Source organism: Sander vitreus, chromosome 2, assembly GCF_031162955.1.
Source record: "Sander vitreus isolate 19-12246 chromosome 2, sanVit1, whole genome shotgun sequence".
NCBI classification, from domain to species: domain Eukaryota; kingdom Metazoa; phylum Chordata; class Actinopteri; order Perciformes; family Percidae; genus Sander; species Sander vitreus.
This window is the reverse complement of record NC_135856.1, coordinates 38,353,731-38,366,628: the sequence shown is the minus strand read 5'-3', so window position 1 is coordinate 38,366,628 and position 12,898 is coordinate 38,353,731. Positions and strand designations below refer to the sequence as shown.

Here is a 12,898-nt window from a genome sequence, read left to right as displayed (position 1 = left end):
TAAAGATGTAGATACAGATACAGTACAGTATATGCAGGAGAACACACACTCTGTCACCCTGACATGGATCATAGTGTGTTACGTTCTGTAGATTATCCAGGGGAACAGGGACACTTTTGGTTGGTTTGGGAGGTGGATGGGTCAAACAGGACAGGACTTTCCCCCAGGAGACCGGGGTTCGTGTCCGCTTTCTTGCCCCTGAAACATACATTCTGTAACCCCGCCCATGATCTTTTCCTAAACCTAACTGGGCCGTTGTTGTGTCAGTCAGTGCGTCCCGACCCAGAGCGTCAAAAAGTGACGTCAAGAGTCCCGACGCTCAAGGAGACTTAGCGTGAATAAAAAATGCCAAAGGCACATGATCAAGTAATTAACGCGATGGGAGAGTGAGAATGTGTCGTTCAGTCATATGACCAGTGTTAGGGAGTAACTAGTTACATGTAACGACGTTATGTAATTCATTTTCATTTAATTTGTTCGAAAAATAATCCAAAAGTAATCAAATGTAATTTCTTACAGTACTTCCATGAAGTAATTAAAATAGTTACATTACTTAAATATTTTACAGGGTAACTAGTAATCTGTAATCTATTACATTTCCTTCCCAACGCTGCATATGCCATGGTTTTCATTAGCAGGCGGAGCTGTCTGCCCAGAAATGTGTCAAGTAGTTCAAATGAACATCTCTTTCCCTGATCACATTCAGACCTTGCTAGGGCCGCTCGATTATGGGAAAAAAATCATAATCACAGTTATTTGGGTTAATATTGAAATCGTGTTTATTTAACACGATTCTCGTCTTTTTGAGTTCCCCTTTGAAGAAACAATATAAAAATGATATTCAAATGTTTAAATAGTATTAAATAACAAGATCAACTGTAGTGCACTTTCACAATCTCTTGAAAAGAAATAATGAATAAAACGCAAATAAAAGAAAAACTAAAATAAATTTGATCAAAATAAATGTGCCATGAATCAGTGTCATAACACAGAATACAAGACAAATTAAGAGTTTACTTACAAAACAATAGTTTTTCTTGATTACATTGTTTTTGTAATGGAAAAGATCAACATACGATGATTTGCTCAGCCCTACCTCTTGACCATGTTGGATTGAACGTTGACATGATGGAGAGCAGCTGTTAAATGGACCATGAGGTGAGGTTGTTTTTGTCAGAGAGAGAATAATCTGGAAAAGCCATCGTACTTTACACTACATGAATTCAGCCCAATTTTGACCCGACAGACACGTCGCAGACAAACATTCAAAGTCGTGCCCAATTATAATAATAATAAATTGAATTTGAGGGTCGTGACCGACAAACGTGTGTCTTTACCTCTCGTAGTGTGACATCATCAAAGATCAGCGATGTAACGTCTGGGACGCTTCACGGCCACCACGCAGGAAGTCTAGCATGACCGAATTGTTTGTCTTTTTCCGCCTAGTGTGACATGTTCTACGACGTGTTCCTTGATGTTGACCAATAGGAAGAGAGAGCGCTCTCTGCCTCTCCGGCGCACATATGTAAACATGGCGAAAAAGGAGGACGCTACGGCTGCTGTCTGCTGGGGGACAGATACACACAGTGCCTGTATAGGCTTTTTTCATAATTGCAGCTTGTTCAAAATACGATCTCTGACTTTACGAAAATAGTTCACCGAAGCGTGTTTCTAAAAACATTTTAAGCGAGAAAGAGACCATGTAGTTGCTGAATCTGTATTTATTTCAGATTGACAACGGTCAGTTTAAAAGATTTTCGTGAGTTTTTGAGAGGCTGCTGCTCCACCAAAAGCGTCGACCTGATAATATGGGAGAGGGGCTTGAACTCAAACATTGAGGAAGAGTTATGGGAAAAGGTGGTTTCCAATGCAGGGTGGCTGGTGAGGGATGCGATTAGCAAATTCACACATTACAAGGTTATTCACAGGTATTATTACACACCAGTCAAGCTTCATGAAATGGGATTAATGAAGGACAATCTATGTTGGAAGTGTATGAATGTCAGAGGATCCTACCTCCATCTTTTGTGGGATTGCCCCCTGGTTTTTCCTTTTTGGAAACAAATCATAAAAACTATTGCCGATTGGTTAGCCACACCATTGCCAGAGTCTCCCCAGCTGTGTCTACTTGGAGATAGGTCCCTTTTGCCGCCAGAGGTTTCTAAAGCAGAGTCTGCTCTGACACTAACTGGGTTTATCACTGCAGTACGAATCATTCTTAGTAATTCTAGTTTTACAGACACATTAGCTGAAGCTAATGACAGACAGCCTCATTTGAAGATCTTATTGCAAGACTGAATGATGGTAGGGGTAAATTCTACCAGGTCTGGTCTCATTTCCTGCATTTTATTCAATTTGAACTGACTAGTGCCCCATAATTAATATTATTATCAAGCCTAATTCAATCTCAGCCAACAGACATACATGTGTATGTGTTTTAATTGTGAATTGTTGTTGTTGATTTTCTGTCTCTCTTGCCCAGATTGCTGTATAGTCTGTGGTAAGTGCTGTTACATGTTGTTAAATGTGGTGTGTTTCTCACATGGAAAAACAATAAAAACTTTGATTACAAAAAAAAAGTGTCGACCTATGAACTCGTGCTTTACGAAAGCACGCGATAATCAGTCTGGGGGCCGCTCGGTGTCGCACTTGTAGTGTTGCCACTCTTCTGTCCAAGACACAGCAAGATGTTTTGGCAACATGTCTGTCTAGTGTGACATAGTGACTGTCGTGAAAGACAAAACAATGGTGTAGTCTGGTCTGGTGAACTATTTCACACCAATAGTTCGGTGAACCCGGTGTGATTCACGGGTGAAGTTACAACAGGTTTACAAGGGTTCAAGGACACTGAGGCACTCGGGAGGGCAAAGTTTAAAAAGCCTTCATTTATTTCTTGTCTAAATCATTAAAACAAGGCAACGTGTTTCGGCCATTGAAGCCTTCATCAGGGCAAGCATAAACTGTTTGCATTTGACCTGGATCTTATAGCCTATTCGCGTGACGTGTGTTTAGTGTTTGATGTGTTTGAAAAAATGCAGTGTGAATGCAAACCGAACCAAATGATAAATGAAAAGTCCACCGAACTATTGGTGTGAAAGCGCCCTTACACTGATATGGAATCTTTCATTTACAGCTTTTTCAAACGTGACTTGCAAACACTAATTCACTCACAGTAGATTACATCATTAGCACTCTGATATGGCATGTTTGATCATTCAGCCTACATTTTCCTCAGCCTGTCCTTGTTGTCCCTGAGAAACTAATTAATTAATTTGCTATTCAACTCAAACGCACTGCTCATTTTTACCCAATGCCTGCGAGTCACTATTGAGAATATGTGTGCTGATTCTAGTCTGCCGTCGTCCTGTGCTTACCCGGTGCTGTTAAGGAAAGACATCCCCGTGGTGCAACTCCTGGACATGGATGACGGATGGAACCAAAAGGCAGGGGTGCACTTGCCATTGGTCCGCCTCTCAAAGCCATAGTCACTGTAATGACAAAGCAGACAAAAAACAGAGAAAGTTATCCAATCAGAAACCATGGAGGAAAAACTGACAGACACAATGACAGATGCAAATATTCCTGAGGCTGTTTAAAATTCAATTCTAAAATGAGAAAAGCATTTTTTCAAGTACTTGTAAACTGACTGATATTACTTCCAGACAAATCAATCAAAAGATAACAAAATATTCCAAGCTTAAAAAGGATATTGAATAGTCTATATTGACGTTCTACTTCCGGGATTGTTCAGGTGCCGCCGGAAATTCCGCCTATGTCCCTCATTTTCAGCCAGATGTCTCTTTCCTACCGCTTTCTTTGTGTTGTAATTTTAAACTCTGGTGGATTTATGAGGACTATGGTTAACTGCTCCTCAGATCTCTGCAGGGTAAATCCAGACAGCTAGCTAGACTATCTGTCCAATCGGAGTTTTCTCTCGCACGACTAAAACTACTTTTGAACGTACACATGTTCCACCAAAACAAGTTCCTTCCTGAGGCTATTTAGCAGAGGCACCGTGCTTAGCGCCACCCAAGACGATTGTGATTGGTTTAAAGAAATGCCAATAAACCAGAGCATATTTTCTCCATGCTGTGTGGACTAGACAGACCCTCCTCCAGCGCGCTGTGCAGGAAGGTCTGGCAATGTGAGACTAGATATTGGAAATTTGGATACCGAATTGTGGAAAACATGTAAAATGAACGTAATCTTATGTCTCCACTGATGTTACACTGACTATTCTGTGCCTCATTGGTGCTTTTTTAAACACAGGCCACAAGTTGTTTGTCCTACAAATTAACAGGCAGAGCAGCGCTGTGTCCCCAAAATGATAGGGACAAATTGCCCCAATTAGTGCGACATGCACACAGATGCAAAAGTGTTGTGATTGTTAATGAAAGCTATTAGGCTTGCTGATTTATGGTTTTGATGGTGCATATTCCAAGAGCTGCCTCACTCAAGAGACCTGCAGATCTGGGACCAAAGTGAGAGAAAAAAAAAGCGACATTACTGCTGCTGATGATTAAAGGAAAGTGGGTTGTGAGCATGTGGAAAATCATTCTCTGTAACGGCACGTGCAACAGAAAAAGCCACCAGCAGCAGCTACAAGCACTGATACACTGATCTGTGAATTATCATCCATATTCAGGTGCAATCCATTCATTTAATGAATAATGACTTTGTTGGTGACTATATTGGTTAGGAATAGTCTATATCGACGCCGTTTCATTTTTTGGGATTGTTCAGGTTCCACCGAAATACGGCCGGATGTCCGTCCCCTTCCTCGCCCTTTGTGTTGGCGTTCTTTTTTTTCTTTATTGGTTTATTTGATAGGGACCATCAACTATCAGTTCTAACCTCTGGTGGATTTGTGAGGACTATGGTTAACTGCTCCTCAGATCTCTGCAGGGTAAATCCAGACAGCTAGCTAGACTATCTGTCCAATCTGAGTTTTCTGTTGAACGACTAAAACAACTTTAGAACGTACACATGTTCCACCAAAACAAGTTCCTTCCTGAGACCATTTTTCCCGTGGCTCCATCCGGAGCTTAGCCCCGCCCAAGATGATTGTGATTGGTTTAAAGAAATGCCAATAAACCAGAGCACGTTTTTCTCCTATCCAGGAATGCTGCGTGGACTAGCCAGACCTTCTCCGCAGCGCTGTGGAGGAACTGCTCATCAGATAAACATTCACACACATTTACACTCCTATGGAGCAGCAACTGGGGCAACTCGGGGTTCAGTGTCTTGCCCAAGGACACTTTGACATGGGACTGCAGGGCCAGGGATCCAACTACCAACCTTCTGATTGGTATGCGACTGCTCAGTGTACACTACTGTCCCACAATGCAACACACAAGCGATTCCTACTAGTGGGGCAAATGGGTATTCACCCACAAATGCGCTATATACACCTCTTAAAAACTACAGTACCCAGCTGTTTTAGGAAATCATTTAGCCTTCAACTACTGATTTGTGAGCCATTTCTAAGGATTGATATTACTGTACATCTTTAGCAGGAACCAACAGGTCCAGGGCTGGGTGCCACAGACAGGAGCCCCTAACAGCTGTGACAAGAAAATTAAATTGCAGAGAGTGGTTAGACAACTCGAAAACTCGGAAAACTTTACTTTACTTTACAAACAAAGTTTGCTTTCTTTCTGTTTGAAGTTTTAATGGCAGCCGCAATATAAAGTTCCAATTTGTGTGACATCCGTCAGCACACACAGTGCATCATTGATTTCTTATATACAAAGTTGGGGGCTCACAAGAAACAGATTCAAAATAGAACAGTCAAAATGGGAGCACTGAGGCCGAGATATCCTGACTTTTAGTTCCAAATTTAGATCAAAATCCTGAACCCTGTATCTTACGTTCCCCATACTGCAGCTAAAATGCGTCTCATTAAACCGTCTGTGCCTTGTCAACACCCCCATATTTCAAACTCCATGCTCCTGTTTGTAACCCAGGCTCTGTGTAGTCTCCAAGCCTCATTAGGTTTATTTTTTCACATTTCAAAAAGCTTCCAGTAGAGTCACAGAGCACATTATACAACCTGTCCGAGGCTGATTAACACTCATCGTGATAGGTAAACTGGCTTTGCTTTGTACAATTTGGTGGAATTCCCCTTTAACAACAACACAGAGGGAATGCAAACAGGACTGGATATGTGATGGTTAAAAAAAAAAAGTATACTCACCATTCAAAGTCAGCCTCTGTACAGTCACAGGGGCTCGACGTCATGGACACAGAGTATGTTTTTCCCATAACGCACCTGGACATGGGCTTCAGCTTCCGGTAGATTCTTTTTACTCCCATGAGGCACGGCTCACCCTGCGGGCCGATATTTCAGGAGCGAACGGAGAGGAGAGAGTTTTTAAAAAATGAGCTGCTTTTTGTAACTTGCCACCATAAATAATTTACACGATGCAAGCGTGTGTGTGTGTGTGTGTGTGTGTGTGTGTGTGTGTGTGTGTGTGTGTGTGTGTGTGCATCCCACTGTGTGTGAACAGTGCCGTTGTCTCGCATAGCTTCCGCTCGTCATGTATTCCTGTTCAGCGAATATTTTCATGGCCTGGTGCTGTGTGGTGTGCTAAACTCAACAACTGTTCCTGTCGTGCGAGTGTCACACTGGAGAATGGGCTGCTTGAGTTCTTTTTCAGAGATTTTTTTTATCTGTGATATTAAGTTTAACGAATAAGAATAAGCAGTCGCAAAAAAAGCTGCCAGCACCCAATCCATTTTTAGCCTTGGTATCTATGCGTTTCAAGTAAATATAAAATCAGGAGTTTTGGGAGTACAAAAAAAAAGCAATGCCATGCTACACTGCTGCTCTCTTCTTTATGACTGGGACATTCTGTCTTTGTGCATTAGGTGTCAGTAGTGAGATGCTTAAAAACATCTGACTGGATCCACAAATAGACTCCCAGCTTCTGAAAATGTTAGTCACTTTCCCAGTGGTTTTTTAACACAAACACTGTCCTCTCTTTGGAGGTACTGTAGTGTTCAGTTTATTATCGCAGCAGCCTACAGTGCCTCTACATTTAGCCGGCTTAGCCCTGTAATTGGCTTGGACTCTTGTCATCTTTCATGCTATATGTTTTGATCATTAGCCTGCTTTGAGCATATGGGTGTCCAAACCAATTACAGAACGCGGCGGTGAATAAAGGCACGCTCTGAGCCTCTGGCTCGGCTTCAGGCACGGCCAGGTTGATTGCTTTTTGGGCAGGTTTATTTTAATGTATGCAGGGGGGTAGGAGTCGGTTAACTCCGATCATCAGCAGGAATGGCTGGATAATCTGCACAAGTGCTCTGGGAGACTGAGAGATGTATAGCTTCAGTCCGCTCACTATACAGCCGGGCTTAAAGCAGCCACTGATCACACACTAGCCTGAGGCTGAAGCCTGGCGCGAGCAACCAAACCTGAAAGGTGCAGTAAGTGATCCTGCGCAAAGATTGTTGATATTTAAACTCAACTGCCAAACAAATAGAGCTCAACAGTGACCGCCCACTTTTTTTAACAGCTCTGGTTCTGGAAGTGTTTTTGCAAGTTGTATGTTTTGTATAACGAAAAATAAAAAATAGTTAATCACAAAAAAGACATTGCAGCGCTACAGAGAAGAGCAGCTCCACACACTTTAGTGGTTGGAATTGACGTTTCATTTTGAAATTGACCATGGTCTGGGTGAATACTCGATGCTGATTGGCTGCAGGGTGTTATAGGACACCTACTAAAGGAGTTCCAGTGAAACTGACTGTTTACAGTTTACTGTTCTACTGTCATTTCCAACACTGTGTGGTGTTTCAGAGCCTCGTCCTCTGAACACCACAGGATGGCGCTAACACACAAGCCCCCCCCCCTCTCTCCTCCTCAATAGCTACAGACACAGAAATGGCACATCCTAAGGAAAGCTCATTGTGGGACTGGCTGTAATTCTGCACCAAGGCTGAATTTCGGGAAAGAGACTTCAGATACAGTATTAGGAGACCACTAAGGCCTATATAAAAGAGACTTCAGATACAGTATTAGGGGACCACTAAGGTCTATATAAAAGAGACTTCAGATACAGTATTAGGGGACCACTAAGGTCTATATAAAGAGACTTCAGATACAGTATTAGGGGACCACTAAGGCCTATATAAAAGAGACTTCAGATACAGTATTAGGGACCACTAAGGCCTATATAAAAGAGACTTCAGATACAGTATTAGGGGACCACTAAGGTCTATATAAAAGAGACTTCAGATACAGTATTAGGGGACCACTAAGGTCTATATAAAAGAGACTTCAGATACAGTATTAGGGGGACCACTAAGGTCTATATAAAAGAGACTTCAGATACAGTATTAGGGGACCACTAAGGTCTATATAAAAGAGACTTCAGATACAGTATTAGGGGGACCACTAAGGTCTATATAAAAGAGACTTCAGATACAGTATTAGGGGACCACTAAGGTCTATATAAAAGAGACTTCAGATACAGTATTAGGGGACCACTAAGGTCTATATAAAAGAGACTTCAGATACAGTATTAGAGGACCACTAAGGTCTATATAAAAGAGACTTCAGATACAGTATTAGGGGACCACTAAGGTCTATATAAAAGAGACTTCAGATACAGTATTAGGGGAGCACTAAGGTCTATATAAAAGAGACTTCAGATACAGTATTAGGGGACCACTAAGGTCTATATAAAAGAGACTTCAGATACAGTATTAGGGGACCACTAAGGTCTATATAAAAGAGACTTCAGATACAGTATTAGGGACCACTAAGGTCTATATAAAAGCATCCAAAGAAAATGCACACAGTGGAACAGAAAAGTGTGCATAGTACTACTTTTTGTAATGCCTTGCTGTTGATTTAAAGGCTGGATCAGAAATCACCTGTCAGTGATGATGGGAAATGATGATTTATATGTCTGTAAAATCTCAACTTACAGCTCAATATAAAGTGAACTACTAAGTAATGAAGTGAATGAAGGAGTGGTTTCGGACATAGCTAAAGTTATCCATCACTTTGCACAGGCCCAGGGGCCAAAGGGGTCAGGGGGCCCCTAAACCAGAGCCTCTATATGAAGTCATGGTTCTGAACATTTCTTGTTGAAAAGTCAAAGACTCAAAAATGTTCTCGTACTGATTGATATTGGGCATCTGAGATCTACTTTTACTATATGTGTATTTGAAGAACAATAGGTTTCCTGTGATGGTTTCCTACAGTATAACATTTAGCATCCTTTGTCCTGTGATATTGTGTATGATGTTTGCAGACAGAAGAGTCAGTGTGGATCTGCCGTGGAAGCAGGCTTTGGAAAAGAGTCAGACAGCCTCCCTTCATGTGCAGCACAAACAAAATATTTTCAACCAACAGCAGCACTTACAGCACAGTTAGGCTTCATCTGCAAAATGTCATTGAAACAGTTGTAACATGAACACGAGCCTTGTGGAGGTCTGCCGCTACATATGAGGGCCTTTACATTTCTGCCCTGGAGCTCATATGTACGGAAGAGGATTAGGGCCACATGTGAAAAATGTATTTGAGTTCTGAGAAAAAAGTCAGAATTCAGAATTCTAACTTTATTCTCAGGCTACATTTACAGTGCTACGTTTTGGTAAACTGTAGACATTCAAAAACACTTCTGACCCGTTTTGGTTTGGAATCTGCGGGGTTGTGTTGCCGTCTCAACGGCTCCAAACGGAGACCTTTGGCAACGCCGACACTGACGCCAACGTTTCTCCTCCTGATTGGGTCTCATCGGTCACGACGTCTCATTCTCTGAGATAAAGCTACTAATGTTACCATGGCAACTACCAGCAGTGGGCGGAGTCTGCCTCCTGTTTATGTCCAGTATACCAGAATGTTGATGAGATATGAGGTTTGGGCGTGTTAGTTTGAACAGAGATTAGTTCTTCTGCTAGAGATAAAAACTCTTGGTGCACCGAGATCACTTTGGGATCCAAACTCAAACGCTTAAAAACCAAAACGTAACAATGTTAATGTAGCCTAAGAATTCTGAATTAAAACTCAGAACTCAAATACATTTTTCACATGTGGCCCATATTGTCTTCCATACATATGTTTATATTTCTTTTTGTCAATTTTGAACACATATTTTGGACACAGCAATAGATTATTTCCAGCAGAACCATTTTTTAAAATACAAATCAATTTACAAGTTTAAAAAAAATCCCAAATATAATAGAAATTGTGATGCATCGCTTACTTTAAGGGTAATTTGATAAAAATATATTACATAAAAAGCATGTTGGCTGTTAAGCCTCTACAATAAAACAAAACAAGTCTAGCTAGTTTAAGATTCTCTTCCATCTGAGCCTTAGATGTAGATTTCTCCACCAACCCTTACACATATTTTAAGGCTGTGTGATAAACAACTCCAGTCTTTATTTCCATGCTGGCATGGGCCGTACCTGGTTGAGAAGGTGCCATGTCTGATAATCGGCCTCCGTACACCTCCTGTTGAAGATGGACCGGAAGTCAATTTTCACCAGCTGCCACTCCGAGCGATGACTGACGTGGCCGAAGATCCTGGAAAACAGCCATGCATGCTGCTGCTGGTTATATACAAAACATGCTGCAGACGTTGAAGGATTAGGTGATATTTCTGTTTTTCCTATTTTCAAATAATTCTACAAGACCAAACCCAACAGTGACTTGATCCTATCATTAAAATATATCTTAGAGCTCCATTGTTGTCCAAAAACTGTTTAAAATCAATGAACCACACTGTTGTACTTCGTGACATGTTCCTTCATCACCATGAACACACACACACACACACACACACACACACACACACACACACACACACACACACTGTAGTTTATAGAAGTTGATCCTATACACCATCCTGGTGCCATTATTACTCACTAGAGCACCAAATGTGCATTGATCCACAGCTGAAAATAGCCCCCAACAAATGCACTGTTTGCTCCCAGTGGTGGAATATAACTAAATACATTTACTCCAGTACTGTATTTAAGCACACATTTGAGGTAATTGTACTTTACTGGACTCTATTCTTTTTATTCTACTTCTACTCCACTACATCTCAGAAGGAATTATTGTACTTTTTACTTCACTTCAAGTATTTGACAGCTTGTTAGTACTAGTAAATTTAGTTTACATACAAAACAAAAAGACAAGGCTTTTAATATATGATATTATAATAATAATATATTATAAGTTAAACTACACAACAGTAAATACAAGTACATATGAGAGGGGGGGGTCACAGGGGGTACGTTAAGTACATTTTCCCTTTATTATTTAAATGAAAAACTCAATCAGCTGAGGAAGACCGTGATTCAGAGAGTTGAAAGCTAGTACATGTTCTTAAAGATTAAAGATCTTTAGTCGAAAACAATGGGACTGTGAAAAATGACGCCACAGGTCGTTTGGACAAGCAGCAATAACGATTCATATTTAGCGTTGAGTGTTAGGTGGCAACCTCTAGTGGTCGGAGTAATTATGACAGGAGCAAAGCAGGAAGTCATGTGACATGGTATTATTTTCACCAAGGAGACTGGTGTTCTTGTCCCGTTTGAAAATAAAAGTAAACAGCAAGTTATTTTAACTTTACGGAACAGACAGAACTATTCTATATATATATATATAAGTTCTCAGTCACATGCGTAATTACGTCATGTACGTACGCACGGAAGTGAAGTAACGTAACAAATGTACTAACCCAAACCACAAACCTTTTTCTAAACTTAAGCACATAGTTTTTTTGTGCCTTAAGCTAACCAAACTGCGACCGTTTCACAATGTTTACAACATTTTTTAAACCGCGACCATTATGTTTAGGTATGAGGAATTGTATTTTATATGATTTCACGTGACAAATAAATTGATTGACTGATTTAGGTACGAGGACAAAAATCACACCACGATGTGGTCTTATGGTTTAGAGGACTTGTTGGAAACAATGGGCTAGTTGTAGAGTATCAAGAGATGGACTAAGAACTAGTTTGTATGACAACCACGTTGGGACAAAGTGTTTATACCTGTTGTTACTTACAGAAGATACAGGATGCAGCCAGAAAGGTGAAGGGGGAGGGGATTTTTAAAAGCTGTTTGACCATGTGACAAGGAATTTGACGGAGCATACTGGACCCTCAACACATTGTTGGTGTTGGACTTTACATGGGATTTGTTAAAAGTGCCAGCCTTCCCCTATAATGCTCAATCTGGCATCCTTACAGTACATCTTACGTGGTTTTCCCCTTCCCTCTTTGTATAGCAAGTTTCAACTGATATGTTGTTATTGAAAAGCGCTAACTTTTTTCTTCTGAAAGCTTAATCATAATAAATATTCATATTTTTCAATGGTCCAAAACAGAACAAAATCCAAGGTTACAAGACTAAACAGATCAAATATTCCATCACTGGCTAAATTGAGTGGGTGTGCTTTTCTGCAATGACCTCCCTCACCATTCATACCACAGCATATTTATCACAATCAATCTGTCAATTAGTTCTGGAGGCATCCGACCATGACAGGCACTTACTGTAAAAATGAGTACAAATTGATAAGAAAACACTGCATGATGGTCTTATGAAAACTAATGGTATGTCTGCCAGCTGAGCGGCTCTGTGCTCGAGAACTCATTCTCCCTGCCACCATTGTCTTTACACTGCCCCTTTTCCCAACTCTGTTTTGCTCTCTTGGAGACTATCGCTGTGCATTTTCCTATTCTCTCTCCCCCTCTCGGTCTCTCCAGCTGCGCCCTATCACTCTCCTGTAGAGCTGACTGCAGAGCCGACTGTCAGTCTGTCATTTATGGCAGGTGTCTTGAAACATTGATGTAATGGCTGTGCAAACCCTTTCATAACACGTCCCAAAGTCCTAAATCTCTGCTGCAATATGGGAGTACTGCT

The 12,898-nt window shown here is 41.0% G+C and overlaps 1 protein-coding gene across 1 annotated transcript in view; it reads right to left on the bottom strand.

Moving 5' to 3' along the window:
* Nucleotides 1–12,898, bottom strand: part of sorcs1 (sortilin-related VPS10 domain containing receptor 1) — a 237,437-nt gene that overhangs the window by 25,033 nt on the left and 199,506 nt on the right. The window contains exons 15-17 of the mRNA XM_078267920.1: nt 10,426–10,543; nt 6,197–6,330; nt 3,375–3,488 (exon numbers count right to left, since the gene is read on the bottom strand). Of these exons, the coding sequence (XP_078124046.1) occupies nt 3,375–3,488; nt 6,197–6,330; nt 10,426–10,543 (366 nt within the window). The remainder of the gene's footprint in view (nt 1–3,374; nt 3,489–6,196; nt 6,331–10,425; nt 10,544–12,898) is intronic.